This window comes from Capra hircus, chromosome 15, assembly GCF_001704415.2.
Source record: "Capra hircus breed San Clemente chromosome 15, ASM170441v1, whole genome shotgun sequence".
NCBI classification, from domain to species: Eukaryota; Metazoa; Chordata; class Mammalia; order Artiodactyla; family Bovidae; genus Capra; species Capra hircus.
The window spans coordinates 53318942-53338722 of record NC_030822.1 but is presented as its reverse complement, the minus strand read 5'-3'; the positions used below and the strand labels follow the sequence as shown (position 1 = coordinate 53338722).

Below are 19781 nucleotides of genomic sequence, written 5' to 3'. Positions count from 1 at the left end.
GTAACTAAGCCCACGCACCACAACTATTGAACTTGTGCTCTAGAGCCTGGAAGCTACAACTGCTGAGCCCACGTGTCACAACTACTGAAGCCTGCATGCCCTAGAGCTGGTGCTCTGCAGCAAGACAACCCACAGCAATGAGAAGCCGGAGCACTGAAACTACAGAGTAGCCCCCACTCGCCACAGCTCGAGAAAGCCTGCACAGCAACAAAGACCCAGCACAGCCAAAAATAAATAAATAAAATTTATAATAAAATAGCTTTTTAAAAATGAGCAAAGGACTTGAATGGACATGGCTCCCAAGAAGATATAAAATGGCCAACAAGCCCGTGAAAAGATACTCAACATCACTAATTATCAAGGAAAGGTAAATCAAAACTACAAGGAGATACCACTTCATACCCTATTGCCTTAGTGGTCTGGGAGCAAGTGACGAGAATGAAGACAAAACATGAAATCTGGTGCAATGGTTCAGGAGACATGCAGCCGCTCTTGGACAGAGGTGCAGAGCCCACTCTGAGTCCAGCTTTTATTCCTAAGTGCAGACTACAAGAATTCATTTAATCTTATCTTTCTCAAGACATACGCTGTTTTAATCATGTACTCCTAAATGTCATGGATTACACTGACATAGTCCAGATCCCCTTGGTTTTCACCCCAGGCTGTTCCCTTCCCGGCTAGTCTCAGGAGCAATCAGCAAGTGCGTAGGCAGCATTCCTGCCTGGCACTGACCTGGTGTTCCAAAGTCCATACCTTCATGATCCCAGTCATACTCCCTTCTGGATCTGGCCTTGGGGTTTGTAACAAGGATATTATCCTAAGAAAAACATGAAAGATAATCATTAGCATAGTTTCTTAATGTATGCTGTTTTTCCAGACTCAACTTCTATGAAATTTCTCAAGGCTGGGAAAGTACATTATTAGGAATTCCTACTACAATAGACATTAGGATGACTATTATCAAAAGAACAGAAAACAAATGCTGATAAAGAGGTAGAGAAATTGGAACCTTATGCACTGGTGGAGAGAATGTAAAATGGTGCAATTGCTGGGGAAAATAGTATATGAGGTCTTCAAAAAAATTAAATATAGAGTTACCATATGATCCATCGATTCCACTTCTAGGTACAGACACAAAAGAATTGAAAGCAGTGTCTTGAAGAGAGATTTGAATACCCATGTTCATAGCAGCATTATTCGTAGTAGCCAAAAGGGTGAAAGCAACCCAAGAGACCATCAGCAGATGAATAGATACACAAAACATAGTATATACATAGAATAATTATTCAGTCTAAATCTTGAGGATGTTATGCTAATGAATTAAGCTAGTTCCAAAGAAGCAAATACTATGTGATTTCACCTAAATGATAAAGCCAAATTCATAGAGACAGACAACAGAATGGTGGTTGTCATGGGCTGAAGAGAGGAGGAAATGGGGTGTTGTTGTTTAATGAATATAGAGTTTCTGTTTTGCAAGATGGAAAGACTTTGGGGACTGGCTGTACAATACAAATGTACTTAACACTAGTGAACTCTTCACTTAAAAGTAGCTAAGATGGGGACTTCCCTGGTAGTCCAGTAGGTTACAACTCCATTTCGGTGCTTCCACTGAAAGGGGTATGGATTCAGTCTCTGGTCAGGGAACTAAGATCCTGCATGCCTCATCCCCAACCCCCCAAAAAAAAGTTAAGCTGGTAAATTTTATGTTATGTGTGTTTACCATAAATTTTTAAATTAATCCTCAAAAATAAAAAATGAGAACACTGCTTAGGGACTGCAAATTGGCTAGAACAGAGGTGGAGACCATTTGGGAAGCCAGAGAACAGAAGAACAGACCTAAGAGACTCCCAGGAAACAGAGTGGAGTCCTAGGCCGGTCTAGTGGCTGTAGCGCAGGCTGAGTGAGGGCAAAGTTCAGAAAAGTCGAGACGTTTCATGCCGAGCATTCAGTTCAGTTCAGTCGCTCAGTCGTGCCCAACTCTCTGCAACTACATGGACTGCACACTCCAGTCCTCCCTGTCCATCACCAACTCCCAGAGTTTACTCAGGCTCATGACCATTGAGTTGGTGATGCCATCCAACCATCTCATCCTCTGTCGTCCCCTTCTCCTCCCACCTTCAATCTTTCCCTGCATCATTTCAAATGAGTCAGTTCTTGGCATCAGGTGGCCAAAGTATTGGAGTTTCAGCTTCAGCATCAGTCCTTCCAATGAATATTCAGGGTTGATTTCCTTTAGGATGAGGAAGGATCCTGGTTGGATCTCCTTGCAGTCCAAGGGACTCTCAAGAGTCTTCTCCAACACCACAGATCTAAAGTATCAATTCTTCGGCGCTCAGCTTTCTTTATAGTCCAACTCTCACACCCATACATTACTACTGGAAAAACAATAGCCTTGACTAGACAGACCTTTGCTGGCAAAGTAATGTCTCTGCTTTTTAATATGCTGTCTAAGTTGGTCATAACTTTACTTCCAAGGAGTAAGCATCTTTTAATTTCATGGCCGCAGTCACCATCTGCAGTGATTCTGGAGCATTCATGTGACCACATTGCTGATTTCCTGGTCAACTGCTGCCTTCTGTTCAGTTTGAGAGGGAACTGGAGACTGGGGTTCTATAAACACAGATGGAAGAAAGCTCTTAAATGGTAATTCTCAATTAAGATGGTACTGTTCTTTAGAAGGTATTCTCGAAATGTGTGTGGTTGTTTGTGTGGGATGCTAGAGGCCTTTAGCCAACCAAATGCTGGCATCTTGCCGTGTGGAGAACAGGTCAGCAAAACAAAAAAATTGTCCTACATATGACTTTCCAATGGCCCAAGGGATGTAGCAGTTGGCAGTAGGCAAAAATATAATTCACTGTCCCAGCAGGATGAATCTCTCCTTACCATCAGGAGGAGTCAGGGCTGCAGGGAGCAGAGAGAATACATGAAGAAACCAAGGGCTCACAGCCTGAGAAGGCCATGCCAACCAAGGGTTCAGGCTCCCCAAGCTATGTCTTCCCTTAGGTCAGCAAAAGTGCTATTAACATCTAAGGCCAGGAGCAGTCTAGAATGAGTAACAAAGAAGGGAGATTATGATGATCAGATGGGGCCCCCAGAACAGCTATAGTGGGGCCACAACTCTTCTTTCATAAGCTTCTCCAGAAAAAGATATCAACCAGAATCCTGAAAAGGTTGATTAAAAAATGGCATGAAATTACTATACAGAAAGTGGATAGGAAGGCCAAGGGGGGACCTGCATGGATGCCACGTGATGCTGCCCACATTCCCCCTTGAGGACCACTTACTCACCCATCTGCTGGGATTGTGTCCTCTGAGAGCTCACAGTGGAGCCCTCTCACAGCCCTTGTTCTCAGCGGAAGCAGCTGCAACACCCGAGTTCACACCTCTCTGGAAACAGTTCATACTGAAAACTAGATGATATGCCTATGGCCTTAATTCAGGACTGCTCTGATGGGTCACCCTGTTAACAAGTCCAAGCTTGTACTGCTCACGCATGCATGCTAAGTCACTTCGAACTCTCTGCAACACTATGGACTGTAGGTTTCTCTGTCCATGGGCTTCTCCAGGCAAGAATACAGAGTGGGTTGCCATGCCCTCCTCCAAGGGATCTTCCTGACCCAGGGATTGAACCCACATCTCTTAAGTCTCCTACACTGGCAAGCGGGTTCTTTACCACTAGTGCCACCTCATGTGTGTATGTGTTAGTTGCTTAGTTGTGTCCAACTCTTTGGGACTCCATGGACTGTAGCTGCCAGGTTCGTCTGTCCATGAAATTCTCCAGGCAAGACTACTGAAGTGGGTTGCCATTTATTTCTCCAAGGGAACTTCCCAACCCAGGGATTGAACCTGGTTCTCGTGCATTGCAGGCAGATTCTGAGCCACCAGAGAGATACCAGAAAGCCTCCTCATGACAGACCAATAAATCAAGAGAGGAGTTATGGAGGCAAGGAATAGATATTTCATTGGAAAAGCCATAAGACTGAGAAGATGGTGGGTTAGCATCCCAAAGAACCATCTTCCCAAAGTTAGAATTCAGGCTTCTTTTATACTGAAAGAGGAGGGTGTAAAGTCCTGGTTCCAGCCAGAGTTGGGAGAGATTGTGTTAATTTCTTCCTTCCTGCAGTCATTCACAGGTGAACCTGCTCGGGATGTTTCCTATGAGCTGAACAAAGGTATTTCATGTTAACTCTCATTACTTGGGAGGCAGGGTTCCCGACGATGAGCCGTTATGTATAGTTTAACTTATAGGTAACATCCCTTTAGTGATTACCTCATTATAGAATATGAGGCTCTTCCCTATTACAACACAGTCCTAGCCTGGTATCTCCCCTTGGTTTGGCTGAACTCTCATTGTAGCTTCCCTTCTCCCTTGGCCAATCCCACTTTCTTCTCTGACCAGAGCTGTTCCTGTGCTTCCCTCTGTGAGCCACCTGCACACAAATCTCTATCTCAGTTTGTTTCCCAGAGAACCCGAATGATGACAACTCACATTTAGAGATAAGAAGGTAACCACCAGAAAAACAGTTTACAAAGTTGAAAGTGGTTTTCTCTAGGGAGAGGAATAGGGCCAAGGCAAGGTGAGTCAGGAGACGGTTGTATGTACTCTTCTGTGCTCATCCTTTGTTCGTAACATGCATATATTACTTCCACAATTAACTTTTTCATTTAAAAATGTTTAAAGAATTTGATGCTGTCATCCTCCTGTTTTAAACTCTTCAATCACTTCCCATTACCCTTACAATAATCCTTAAGAATCTATTGGGATGAATTGGGAGAGTAGCATTGGCATGTATACACTGCTGTTGCTGCTGCTAAGTCACATCAGTCGTGTCCGACTCTCTGCGACCCCAGAGACGGCAGCCCACCAGGCTCCCCCGTCCCTGAGATTCTCCAGGCAAGAACACTGGAGTGGGTTGCCATTTCCTTCTCCAATGCATGAAAGTGAAAAGTGAAAGTGAAGTCTCTCAGTCGTGTCCAACCCTCAGTGACCCCATGGACTGCAGCCCACCAGGCTCCTCCACCCGTGGGATTCTATATGTAAAATAGATAGCTAGTGGGAAGCTGCTGTAGAGCGCAGGGCAGCCTGGCACTCTGTGATGACCCAGAGGAGTGGGATGGGAGGTGGGAGGGAGGTCCCAGAAGGAGGGGCTGTTTGTATACACATAGCTGATTCACTTCATTGTACAGCAGAAACTAACACAACATTGTAAGCGATCATCCTCCAATTAAAATTTTTTTAAAAAAGAATCTTTAACAAGGCTTGCAAATCCCTCTCCATCTGGCCCCTGCTGAGTTTTCAGTTCCATTTCTTACCTCTGCTACTTGCCTTTCTGAGTTTCCAGTTTCTTGAATGGGTCTCTCTTCCTCATCCCCAGGCCCCAAACATGCTGCTCCCTCTGTCTGGAATACTTTCCTTATCCTCCCCAACTCCTGGTTCACTCCAGGCCTCCAGCAGGTTTCAGCTTAGATGACACCCTCAGAAGGGAGACCTTCCCTACCCCGAGACTACATTAGGCCTTCCTTCTATCACTCCCACCGCCCCTGTATTTCCTCTTTCTCAGCATCAGTCTCCTGAAATAATCAGCTTAAGTCCACATTTCCTTCCTCCATGGAACTATCTATCTTGTGACTGCTCTATTACTAGCACCCAGCACATACTACAGCCAAGTAGATATCAGCTCAGTTCAGTTCAGTTCAGTCGCTCAGTCGTGTCCGACTCTGCGACCCCATGAATCGCAGCACGCCAGGCCTCCCTGTCCATCACCAACTCCCGGAGATCACTCAGATTCAACGTCCATCGAGTCAGTGATGCCATCCAGCCATCTCATCCTCTGTCGTTCCCTTCTCCTCCTGCCCCCAATTCCTCCCAGCATCAGAGTCTTTTCCAATGAGTCAACTCTTTGCATGAGGTGGCCAAAGTACTGGAGTTTCAGCTTCAGCCTCATTCCCTCCAAATATTTACTAAGTCGATGAATTTCACCAAAATATTTTTGAGGATTCCAGCTCTGTAATCTGTGACAACTTAGATAACCTATCTGAGCCTCAGTTTACTCAAGCATAAAATGAGGATGAAAATAATACCTGTCTTAGAGGGTCATTTTTCTTGTGTTGAGGCCACACCCTAACCCTCATGTCTACCTTGTGGTTATTGTTTAGTTGATAAGTCGCATCCGACGCTTGGCGACCCCATGGACTATAGCTGGCCAGGCTCCTCTGTCCATGGGAATTCCCAGGCAAGAATACTAGAATGGGTTGCCAATTCTTTCTTCAAGAGCTCTTTCTGACCCAGGGATGGAACCCACATCTTCTGTACTGGCAAGCAGATTCTTTACCACTGAGCCATCAGGGAAACCCTAATATCTACTGTAGAAGTTTGTTTTTTGTTTCTTTGTGTCTGTTTGCTTGGCGGCCATGTCACTCAGGATGTGGAATCTTAGCTCCTGACCAGGGATCAACTCTGTGCCCCTGTATTGGGAGTACAGAGTCTTAAGCACTGGACTGCCAAGGAAGTCCTTAGAGAACTGTTGGTTAAAGCCCTTAGCACAGTACCTGGCACTGGGTAAGCATTTGATTGATGCATGCTCAAAAATTAAGAAAGACCATAACCGTTTACACTCACATCAGCAGATTCTAAGACTGTCACTCTTTACCCTTTCCAATGCTGAATATTACATTTAAAAAATATTTTTGTAAATTTTATAGGCAAAAAAGAATGGCATCTCATGGTTTTAAATAAACATATATTTTCAAACCAACACCTTGCCCCAAGCCACGTATGCCATAAAGAAAGCCACTCTTTGGTGTTCCTCTCTCTTCCTATCACAGCTTGTGTGGTGAGGACGGGTATCTGAGAAGGGATCCCCCAATGTGGGGGGTGCATTGTGTAAGGCCTGGGCAGCTAAGTTGCAGATATTTTTTCACAGCACCTCAGGTCTCCCTCATCCAATGGGAGGACACAGGGCCCAACTCTCCCCAGCCAACCCAGGTGGCTGCCTCCGTCTCAAACGTAGAACCCTTCAGGCCCAGAGGCCCCTTCACACTTCCTGTGTGGGGTTCAGAAACCCGCCTCCCCTCCCAGCCGTAGGTGCCTGCTTCGGAAAATGGTGAGTCTCTCTCTTACAAAGCCCCCTTTTTCATCCCAACATTGGGAGCAATGGCCCCAGGGTCCTCAACTCCAGCAGGGGTTTTGAAAAAGTCCTCTGGTTTCTTTTTCAGAAGTTGTGAGCCAACTGGCCTCCGCCATCTTAGGTAGAGTGAGCGTCCAGTGAGGGAAGGATGCAGTCGGGGAACCTCTGGCAAGTTCTGGGACTCTGCCTCTTATTAGGTGAGTACGATGAAATGAAAAGATGGGTGTTTCTCCAGACCATGGAAGGCTCACTGCCTAACCTGGTACTGCCCAGGGTATCAAGGAGCCTTATTTTCTAGAAAATGTAAGGAAGTATTTGTGCGGTGTTAGCACAGGGAACTAGGGCTAGGCTAGCATGTTCCCAGAAGACCTTTCAGAGAACAGCTAAAGGAAAGCAGTTGAGGTGATCATATCTACTGAAAGCAAGATCTTTGTGCCTCCGAGAAAAACCTTGTTCTGTCAGTGAACAGCCCAGCCCTTATGAGCTAACGCAAAGGAGATTAGAGGAGTTAACCTTCGCTGTTTATTGCGAGGAGAGTAGATGGTTGATCCCAAACTCTGCACCAAGTATACAGCAAGCTTAGTAGCTGAGACAATGAAGCACCTCATAATTTCCAGTCCTTTTCAGTTGACCAAGTGCTTTCAATTACTTTAGTCCTGTTGGAAGGAAGGTGGAATATAAATTGATAAGTAACTAAGAGGCTTTCCATAGCTCATATCAGACAAAGATTTTTTTTTTAAGGTTGCTGTAGTAAACAGCACTCAGTAAGAGTGCCAGATACTGTGCTACAAAAAGGTCTTTACCTGTGTTAACTAATTTAATCTTTACCTCCACTTTGGAAGGTAAACATTATATGTATCCCGTTTCAGCAGTCCCCAGCCTTTTTGGCACCAGGGACCAGTCTCATAGAAGACAATTTTGTCATGGACTGGGGTGGGGGGTTCATTTCAGGATGTTTCAAGCACATCCCATTTATTTATTGTGCACTTTGTTTCTAATCTAATGCTGCCACTGATCTGACAGAAGTTACCCATCTGTGGCCCAGAGGTTGGGGACCTCTGCCCTATTTTACAGATGTAAAAAACTAGTACTCAAAGAAGTTCAATAGCTTGTTTAAAACCACAGTTAGTAAGTGCTGAAGCTGATCTGGGAACTCAGAACTGCCTACAGCCTGTGCTCTTAATGATGGCACGATGTGAGGCCAAATAGTTCATGAGGGTTTTATTTTAGAAATCTAGAAAACACTATCACAGCTGGGGCTTGCATCTCAGAGCCACAGCCATGGCGTCTCCACTTCCTGCTTCATCTTGGGTTTCTCTAGCTTGAGCGTGCACACGAGTCACCGGGGAATCTTGTTAAATTTCAACTTCTGCTTCAGTGGGTCTGGAGTGGGACTGCTCTTCTGCCTTTATGATGAGCTCTCTGGCTCATTTGTCTCCTACTGGTCCAGGGAACATGTTTGGAGTATCAAGGGGCAGAGTGTGATTCCTCAAGGCATTGGGTTACAGCCCCATAGTATAAACTGTGCTCTGCAGAGGGAGAGAGAGGGAATACCAAAGACCCAAACACCCCTAGAGGTTTGGCCTCATGAGAATGTGCCCAGGCTGCTCTGGTTATGGTGATTGGGAAGGGTGTCTCATCTAGTATAGAGGCTGTTGATAAAAGAGGTACACATGAAACTTGAAGGCGATGTCAGGGAAACTGGTCATTACAGAGAATCTGAGTGCAGGGACTCTGGAGGACCCAGTGGAAATACGATTGGACTCTTCAATGCCCAGGCTCTAGCTAATGAGTAATTGGTTTCAAGTATTCCCATCTCTGTCTCAAGTAGAAAACAAGTGGAAAAACCAAACCATCAGACCAGCAGGAGTCAGACGGAACAAGAATCTCAATCTTTGTACCTAACCCAGAGCTTGTTTTTCTTCCACAGTCAAGAGATTTCTTTTCAAAATGGAGGCTGGGCTGCAAAACTCTCTCGCTATTTCTCCATCTCCCCAGAAGCACCCATAAACATTTTCTAACGTCTGTTTGTCAAATGCTGTGTGTTCATGTTTAACGCTAGGTGCTTCCTTCTTCTGTCTCATCCCAAATGGACCAGAAACCCCGGGTCAGTACCCAGAAGTTCATATCACTCACTGGGTATAGGGTTAACTGTGATCCAGAAATGGGTGGGAAGGACCGCAGATGCTCAGAAATGGTCAGACTAGACTACAGAACTTTCTCTGCTTGGAATTTCAGTCACTCACAACATTTACTAATTCTTTTCTTCTTATTTATTTTCTAGTTGGTGCTTGGGCACAAGGTGAGTTATGCTTTTTCTTTCCTTGTTATCAAATCAGCCCATCTGTTTTATGTTTATAAATGTTTTCACTAGACCTCCTACAGAGACCAATAAAAGGGGTTTCTCTCATCTTCTCCTTTGCCTTTTCCTCATAAGTCTAGGGATAGTTCTAGCCAAGAAGAGGAATGCAACAGAGATCATAGGAAACAATGAGTGTTAACTATTCAGGAGAAAAGAATTGAGCGAACTAAACCAATGCCAAGTTTTCATCTCCTATTTGATGTGAGTTTTTTATAGAGGATTTGTGGTTTGAATGCATGCCTAGGGATGCACTAAATAGGCCTCTGGGGCAGCATTTGAGCCCACATTCAGTATTACATGTCCAGGGACTTCCCTGGTGGTCCAGTGGTTAAGACTCTGCACTTTCAATGTGTGGGGGCATAGGTTCCATTCCTGGTCAGGGCAATAAGAGTCCACATGCTGTGGGGTATGACCAAAAAGTAAAAAAGAAGAAGAAGAAGAAGAAGAAGAAGAAGAATTACATGTCCAAATACTCTGAAAGTGTGTGTGTGTGCCTGCATGTGTTTTCATGTGTGCACATGCATTTGAGTGTGCCTGGCCTGGACTTACCTCCTCAGTCATAGCAGAGAGGCAGGAATATCCCAATATTGAAAGGCTTTCTCTTTAGTCAGCTCCTCCAAATTGAGTGAACCAATTTTGTATTAAAAGGCAGGCACTGGGCCAGTCTCCATTACATACCCTTAATCTGCCTTAATTGTAGTGTCCTTAGAATCCTTTTTAAGAAATATATCATGGAGAATGTGTTAATGTTACCTTACTGACAGATGGGATATGTTGAGAGCCCTGATAAACTCCAGAAAAACTAATCTCTTCTGCATGCTATTGGTCATTTGGGGTTGGTTTTTATCATTTAATTTATGCTCAATACAGATCTTCCTTTTTTTGCCAACTTTATTGGAATATAGTTGACATATAACATGGTATAAGTTTAAGGTGTACAATGTAATAATTTTATGCCTGCCTGCTAAGTCGCTTCAGTCATGTCCAACTCTTTGCAACCCTATGCGCTGTAGCCTGCCAGGCTCCTCTATCCATGGGATTCTCCAAGCAAGAATACTGGAGTGGGTTGCCATTTCCTCCTCAAAGGGATCTTCCCGACCCAGGAACAGACCCGTATCTCTTATGTCTCCTGTATTGGCAGGCGGGTTCTTTACCACTAGTGCCAATTATATTTTTAATTTTATAAGTATATTTTATATTTATGTATCGAATAGACATTATATTCAAAATGATTACTTAGGACCCTTTTTTTATAACTAATTAGCCACCAGTTTTTTTAATGTAGAATACGAAAGAGTTTTTCATATGCAGCCATGAGAAATTTAAATAGCCATTGTTTTCTGAAGACTGAGGGAAGAGTCCTAACCCAGGGTGGAAGGGTCTGATCTTATTAGCTGATAGAAGTGTTTCAAATAGTTTCTTTTTCAGATTCAGAAGAAATTGGTAAGAGGATTTTCACTCTGCACGACTTCCTTTCAAATGTGGATCAAAATGATCATGACATATCACAGTAATAAATACTAAGAACCAGAACCATTAGAGAGAAAATATAATTATCTTTCAATAGAATCTGTATGAGATGTGCCTATGTTTGTTGCTAACCGTTAGATCCGATTATAGCTGAGTGATGTGTATTCCTGAGCATCCATTCAGGAAAGAATATATACGCGGGTGTGGGTTGGAATTTTTGTGTATATCATGAATTCATTGAAGGCCAAAACAACACTTTATTTACTTGGCCAAATACACATGGGCTTCCCAGGTGGCTCAAACGGTAAAGAATCCACCCGCAATGCCGGAGACCTGGTTTTGATCCCTGGGTCAGGAAGATCCCCTGGAGAAGGGCATGGTAACCCATTCCAGTATTCTTGCCTGGAGAATCCCATGGACAGAGGAGCCCAGTGGGCTACAGTCCATGGGATCACAGAGTTGGACACGACTGAGCCACTAACACTTTGCTTTTACTTCTAATACACATGGTAGGTGCTCAATGTGTGTGTGTGTGTGTGTGTGTGTGTGTGTGTGTGTGAACAGGTGCTCAATACCTGTTTTTTAAATGAATAAATGATCATGCATATGACTGCATCACTAGTTCCTTCCCCTCAAGAAGCTGAAGGTCTTCGGAATTCCCTGGAAGCCCAGCAGTTAGAACTTCTTACTTTCACTGCTGAGGGCCTGGGTTCAATCCCTGGTCAAGGAACTAAGATCCCACAAGCCACATGGTTCGGAAAAAAAAAAAAAAAAGAAAGCTAAATTATTGATAATATAGTCTGTTTCCTGCTATGAGTAAAGAGTAAAATAAAATATAAAGAGAAGAGCGGCCAACTCTACAAAGGATATAGTTGGGGAAAGCTCCCCAGGGGAGGTGATTCTTGAGTTGAGTTTTAAAGAATGACCTTATATTATAAGGAACAATATCTCAGGCAGTGGAGAAGCTTGTGGAGTGTGAGGCTAAGAATCTAACTCTGAAACTAGACCATCGTATCCTGGCTCAACTTCTTACTTGCTGAGTGTCTGAATAATTTTCTTAACTTCTCTGTGCCAAAGCATTATTACATGTGAAATATAAATAATAATGATACCTAGCTTGTAGAGTTGTTATGAGGATTGATTGATTTACTTAGAATATCATCTGATGGGCGGAAAGCAGTTGGTAGAGTTTAGCTATCATTATATGGGAAATATGCAGACTAAAAATAAGCATTATAGTTTACTGAGCATACATGTTCTAGGTATTGCCCTTAATATTCTATCTGAATTTCGTCACGTAATTCTCCTAACATCCCCACTCTACAGATAAGAAAACCAAGACTTAGAAAATAAATATATAGTCCAATCAGGGATAAAAATATAAATGCATATTTATCTGATGCTGAAACTCATTTTTTTAAAATATTTATTTGGCTACACCAGGTCTTAGTTGCGGCTTGTGGGATCTAGTTCCCTGACCAGGGGTCTAACCCAGCCCCCTGCATAGGGAGCACAGAGTCTTAGCCACTGGACCACCAGGAAAGTCCCTGAAACTCATTTTTTTAATCATAATGAACATGTACAAAATTTTTGTGAGCATATGTCCTGTTTCTAAGTATAGACATCTAAGGGAATTTCCTGTTGGTCCAGTGGTTAAGACTCTTTGCTTCCCCTGCAGGGACCCTGGGTTCGATCCCTGGTTGAGGAACTGAAATCCCACATGCCATGGAGCACAGCCAAATAATAATAATAAAACACGTGCTTCTAAGCATAGACATCTAGGCCCTCGTCTGAGAATGTATCGGTCTGCGCTTCACTACTGAATTTATGCCAAAAAGAGTTGTGAGCAATTTCTTTCACATTGCTTTTCCAAACAAACATGTCATGCAGTGTGAAACTTCTATTTACTTCTAAATTATTTTATTTATGATTTCTCGTTTACTATTTCTAAGAAATACCAATGCTGAAAAATTATTTCCAAGCCAAGATATTACAGATGATCTACTGTCGTTATGCTCAGCTCCCCACTGTTAGTAGATAGGTAAACCGGCAGAATGACTTGCTTACATTCCATATGATCTCAGCTGGAGTGCTGACTAAGCAACTGGCTCAGTACTCTGCTCTGTTCTTCATTAGCAGGACCCCCAGAAGGAAAGAAAGAAAGTAAAAAACACTTTTCTTGAGCATCTGCAATGCACCATCCATTTTCAGTTTCATAATCCATTTAGTTCTCACAAATACCTTGGAAGGTGGATGTTTTATCTGTTTCCCAGATGAAGAAACTGAAGCTCAGAGAAGTTAAATGATTTTCCCTTGGTCACACAGCCTAAAGCAGATCTGGGATTCAAACACAGGGTTTCTGACTCAGTCCAGTGTTCTGTCCCCATAGCACACTGTAGCAAAACACTCCCAGTAGACAGAGGGGTGTCTCTGAGCATCACGCTCTGCTCTTCCAGCTGTTATATATTCAGGCTCAAGCATAGCCCAGTGCTGCCTAAGGTCCCAGCCACAGGTCTTCCAGGAAACCAGGGTGCTCCCCATCCCTATTTCCTAGGGCAAAATTACCTACTCTGGGGAATTTGGCTGGATCCCCAAATTTTATTAGTGGATTTCAGTTGTCCACACCAATAGTTCCAACATATATAAGAGTTGATTGCACTGAGATATAATTTAAAACAATGTCACTTTTTATTAGAAGAATTATTTCTTTAAAACATATATAGAATTTCACATAATTTAAGGGTAATAACGTGAAAGTGGCATGGAATAAGAAGAAAGATATTTGATATCTACTATGAGGGTTTCTGTTAGTTATAAGAAAGAACTTCTGAATAATGAAAAACAGATGAGTATAAGAATCAGTGATTCAAAGAAATGAAGGTGTTTATCTCTGAGAAGGATATGATATCCCTTTCATATCTATCTGGAATATGGCTCTTGCTAATGCAAGACGTCTAGAATTTTTCAGCTTTAGGATTCTAAGACTTTTTGAGCTTTAGTGGATCTCAGTCTAGAAGTACATGCTGATATACTCTCAGTTTGATATACCTGAGTTGTGTCTATGAGCATATCTCTTAGGCCAGGTACATAACTCATCTTCAAGACATGGGGCTCCCAAAGAATTCTCTGGGGATTCTTAGGGACAGTGTCTAGCTCCACTTGAAATTTTTTACCTACAGTTTAAACTTCAACCATGGTTATTTTCTTACCATTCTTTCCTTTTTTCATTTTCAGATGATACTGAACAGAAACGTAAGTTTATCAGTCTTTTATACCTGCCCTATCAACGATGCAGATCTGTGGTTGGGAAAAAGCATTTGATTGAGGGAGATTAACCCCAAGAACTGAGGTCCTCCCAACACTTCTAACTCCCCATTTTAGAAACGTTACAAATAACGACTTCTATAGATTTTCTTTATTTTCACCCTCTCCTTCCAAGTCCCCATGTCCATGCCTAAACTCTGAAGTCATCTTCAAGAGGTTCTCTAGGGCTCCTTCTCCTGTGTCTCTCCTCTTTCATACCCTTTAGCCAACAGAGTCACCTTTTGACAAGAAAATCTGAGATCTAGGATGTCAATGACTTTCTGCATTTGGTTGGTTCTTTGGCTACTAACTTGCCTTAAATCTTACTTGTTTCTCTTTTTAAATTTCCCTTCTCTTCTCTCCCATTCCCCAGCATATGAAGTCTCCATCTCTGGAAACTCTGTTGAGCTGACGTGCCCTAGAGATTTTGAAAATGGAATACAATGGAAAAGAAATAATGAAAAAATGAAAGGTCATAATGAGAAATACCTGTTCCTGGATAATTTTTCAGAAATGGAGAACAGTGGTTATTATCAGTGCCTCGCAACCGAAGGCAACACAGAGGCGGCACATACGCTGTACCTGAAAGCAAGAGGTAATACAGGTCTTCAGAGCAAGCACTACTAAGCTCTTTAGGGAGGATAGTTTAAAAGAGCATTCTCAGGATTTCCCCTTACTCAACTTAACAGTTCCCTGGCAACTTTGTGCTTCTCCTACACTCAATCCAAGACTATCTGGGGCCACACATCATCAGTATTTTCTGAAATATAGATTAAACATCAATATAGGGCTGTTAGGGTAACCTTAGCACTAGATCCAAAACAACTTCCCAAGAGACAGACTGGGTATCCTGTCTGCATTATATCCTGTCCAGAAAATATGGAGCCCCAATATTAGTTTATCTGATGCTTTATCCAGACACGAATTCTTCAGGATTTGCAAAAAGGACTCAAAGCTACTCTATGAAAATGTCATAAACTAAGGCATAATCATAAACAATAATGACAGCTAACAATCAATGAATGCTTATTAAGTTTCAAGCACTATACCAAACACTTGCCCGGGTGTTTCATACAATCCTCTTACCAACTATGTGGGTTCAGTGCTATCTTACTTCCATTTTATATATGAGGAAACAGAAGCTTTGTGGGCTCAACACACATTTCTGAACTCTCACAACTAGTGAGTCACGTAGCTGGGATTTGAACCCAGGACTGTCTGACTGACTCCAGAGTCTCTACCCATGAACACCACGCTTCGTTTGTTGTTATAAAGGTGCTGAAACAGCCTGGGGGCAGAGGGAGGGGTGTCTGGCCATGGCAGGTTCGTGAGTACTAAAGGGGAAACGAGCTTCATTTGTTCCTTCCTCATCCTGTGTCCCGTGTCTTCCTTTCTGGGGGATTTCTCTTCCTCTCCCCCGACCTCTGCCTCACAGTGTGTAAGAACTGCATAGAGGTGAATCTGTTGGAGGTGGCCACAATCATCGTGGTTGACATCTGTGTCACTCTGGGCTTGCTGCTGCTGGTGTATTACTGGAGCAAGAGCCGAAAGGCCAAGGCCACGCCTATGACGAGAGGAGCGGGTGCTGGCGGCAGGCCCCGGGGTAAGATCACGGAGGAGATGTCCACCAAGGGGGGGATGTCTGGCCCAGACCAGGTCAAGACAGCTTCTCTAGAACAGTCATGGTATGGCCAAGATCTTGACACAGAATGTCCCATCTCAGATTACTCAGAAACCATGGAAGGACCTTGAGCTGAGGTCACAAAATGATAAGAACTGTGTAGGGTCATTAGAGATGGGGTGAAAAAAAGGCAAAGAAAAATAGCAGCTGGAACAGAAAAAACTGAGAAGTAGAGGGGAGTTTGCCATCCTGGATTTGGATCTCATTTTCACGAGATTGGTGTGTCCTCTTGGAAATGAATCGTTTTCCCTTCCCTCCTTTGCAGGACAAAACAGAGAGAGGCCACCCCCTGTACCCAACCCAGACTATGAGGTAATGAGGGACAGAGTGGGGGGAGGGGTCTTTCTAGGGGAGAAGGGGACAGGTGGGACTGTCCACCTGGCCTGTCAGACACTTCAAAACCCCTCCTTCAGGGCTCCAGGACAACCCACCAAGTGCCCACCTCTGCATCTATCATGGTAGAATGCGGTCATCTCAAAGGCTGCAGGGTTCCCACAACCACAAGCAGTGGGGGTGGCGGTATCACTCCTCTTTCTCTGGTTTATTCATTAATTAGCTCAGGAGCAGCCATGGGGAATAGCATACACCCAAACACCATAAACTCATGACTGCCATCCCACCAGCATGTACCTACCAGCTGATTTGGCAAGTAAAGAGTTACTGCCTGGCATGGCAGAGAATCATCAGGACTGTTCTGATTGATCGTTGTGTATGCACCACCAATGGTTAAATATTTTGCATATCACACCTGGACAAACTCAACAAATATTTACTGAGCACCAGTCAAGCATGTGGCATTTACTTTTGCATGAGCGACTTCACTTAATTCTGACAAAAGCCCTGAGAAGTGGTCCTTTAGTTTCCTGTTTTTGAGATGGGAAAACTAAGGTTCACAGGAGATGACCAGTTGAGCCCACCTCCTGCCTCCTAGCCTAGGATCTTCCCATTGCTCTAAAGTTATTTCTGCAGAAGCCCTTCTTTCTCAGGAATGACTTCCTCCCACCCTGCTGACCACCTGCTCTCTATTCCACCCCTAGCCCATCCGGAAAGGCCAGCGGGACCTGTACGCTGGCTTGAATCAGAGAGGCGTCTGACAACTCCTGACACCATCTCCCACTGACCCGGGTCTGACTCCTCTCCAGGCCTGCCACTCCCTGTTTGTTCCCTGGGCAAATCTTGGACCCACAGGAGAAGTTCCTCTGCCTTGTGGGGAGCTTCCACCCTCAGCCTTGTCCCCACGGCCTCCTTCCTGCCTTCTCTGCTGGCACCCAGTCCAAGGATATTGCTGCCTTATTATCCTTTGAAACATCACAGCCACTCACCCCTTCACACCTGGGTGGCCTTCTTGTCAAGATATTTATTTCTGTTTTTCACGACACCTTGCCCCCATTCGTTCCTTCCCCAGTGGATATTACTATTCCCTTGGGTTCCCTCTTTCTCCTGCAGAGAAATTGCCCCATCCCGAACTATTCCACCTACCTTTCTCTGTTTCTAGCTCTCTCTTTGGAAAGCCTTGGTGGAAATGGACTGGGTAAATGCTGGCATATGTCCTACCCTGTTCACAGACCCCAACCCAGAGCTCATTCTGTGTCCCTTCCCTCCCTGTCTCCACTGCAGACTCCTAGATGGTCATTTGTAGCTCCATGAATGTGCTAAATTCCTTGTCAGCTGATAAAGAAAAGAAATAAAGTGTATCTGGCTGAAAGAGTTGCTGTCCCTCTTTTCTGGGAAGCCCTCAGAGGCTGTCTTGTTTCCTGGACAACACAGGTCCTCCCTACCTTTGACTGTATTCCCAGCTATGACCTCAAATGCAAGTACTACCTGTTTCCGCAGCTGGAACAGGCCTTACCTGAAGCTCTCTTTGAAAAGGGCATCGGGGAATAAATCAAAGAGGGGCAGGGAGTGGGGGGTGGATATAGAGAAAGGGAAGGAGGGAGAGAGGAAAGGAATGAAGAAGGAAAAGAAAAAGAAGGGAGGAAAGGAAGGGAAGGAGGGAAGAGAGAAAGAAAGAAAGGGAGAAAAAGAATCATTTAACCAACCCCTTTTGGAGAAAAACAGCAAGGATGACAAAGAGTGCCTGATGAATGGTCCGTTCAGAAAACGGGTGAGACAGAAACAGAGGTCTTAAAAGGCAGATGAAGGCAGCAGAAAGAAAAGAAGAGGTGAAGGGGTGTGTGTCGGCAGGGGTTGGGATGTCGGGGAGGGAGGGATACAGATTTCCACGCTGCCTCGAGAAGGAAGCCCCTCCGAGGAGAGGAGGAGCCGCCGGGGCTGGGGGAGGGGGGGAGGGGGGGGGAGGAGGTGGAGGTGCGGCAGAGCAGGGGTCTCCGCCTCCGCTGCGAGAGGTAGCGCAAGGCAGCCAGAAGCCGGCTGTGGTTTAGCCGCCCGGATGTGGGCTGCGCTCTGAGTGAGGGTGATGGGCGCGGAGCAGCAGGGCCGGTGTGGGAGGGCTTCCTTCTCGGCCTTCCAGGGCACATGCTCAGCTTGCAGAGAGCCTTCACAGGAGCCCTGAGGCTCTCTCAACCGAGTTCAAATCAGCCGGCTCTCTGCATTCAGAAAACCCTGCTGACCACAGGACTATTTAAGAGTGTGACCACGACTCAGAAAAGTCCTCTGTGGTTTGCAGTCCCCCATATACTGTACACATTCAGCCTCGGTCTTGTGGCTGCTGTTTCTGTTTACTGGCCTGAATTGAAGTTACTTCTGTCCCTGTAAGCAGCACTTAGGCTCAAAAGGAATCTCCATGACGTTGACCGTGACTAGCTGCTGATCAGCAGGCTGGCCCAAGGGTAGCAGTTCCGTCCCAGGTGTATATGATGGTGCCCAGGAAAGGGAGGTGTGGCTCAGCATAATGAATGCAATAATAGCGAACATTTAGGAAGCATTTACTCTGCTCTAGGAGAAGGCAATGGCACCCCACTCCAGTACTCTTGCCTGGAAAATCCCATGGACAGAGAAGCCTGGTAGGCTGCAGTCAATGAGGTCACAAAGAATCTAACACGACTGAGCGACTTCACTTTCACTTTTCACTTTCATGCATTGCAGAAGGAAATGGCAACCCACTCCAGTGTTATTGCCTGGAGAATCCCAGGGACGGTGGAGCCTGGTGGGCTGCTGTCTATGGGGTCGCACAGAGTCGGACACGACTGACGCGACTTAGCAGCAGCAGCAGCAGCAGAAATTGTGCTTGAGGGCTTCTCTGGTGTCTCAGTGGTAAAGAATCCACCTGCCAATGTGGGAGACCGAGGTTCAATCCCTGGGTCAGGAAGATCCGCTGGAGAAGGAAATGGCAACCCACCCAGGTATTCTTGCCTGGAAAATCCCATGGACAGAGGAGCTTGACGAGCTACAGTCCATGGGGTCACGAAAGAGTTGGGCACAACTTTGTGATGAAACAACAAGAAAAATCGTGCTTAGCACTTTACAAGAGTTACCTCGTTTCATCCTGTGACAACTGAGAAGATAGATGTTGTCCTTATTTTACAGATGGGGATATGGGGCTCAAAGAGGTGAAGTTACTCACCCAAAGTGCATAGTCAGGGACAGAGCTGGAATTAGCAACCCAGGCTGTCCAACTCCTTTGCTCTGAACAGGTACCCAGTGCGGACTCTGATCATTAGAAACACTCTCCATTTTCCTGACTTAAAAATTCTGTATTGAATTGCTTAGGTATTCCTCCTATGAGTGCTTTTCTAATCATTCATGTGACAGACCAGCACTCTGCTAAGTACAAACAGATTCTGTTTTTAGGGAGCTTACAGTTATGTAAGAGAGGCCCAACTATGCAAAAAACAACAGAACAAATGTGAGTATGCATAGGAGTCCTATAGATAGTATT

The 19781-nt window shown here is 44.6% G+C and overlaps 1 protein-coding gene across 1 annotated transcript; it reads left to right on the top strand.

Moving 5' to 3' along the window:
• On the top strand, positions 6996-17648 carry CD3E (CD3e molecule). Its single transcript, XM_005689508.3, has 8 exons — positions 6996-7103; positions 7216-7324; positions 9412-9429; positions 14194-14211; positions 14636-14857; positions 15698-15865; positions 16209-16255; positions 16981-17648. Exons 2-8 carry the CDS (start codon positions 7276-7278, stop codon positions 17035-17037), a joined length of 579 nt encoding a protein of 192 aa, XP_005689565.1. The 5' UTR covers positions 6996-7103; positions 7216-7275; the 3' UTR covers positions 17038-17648.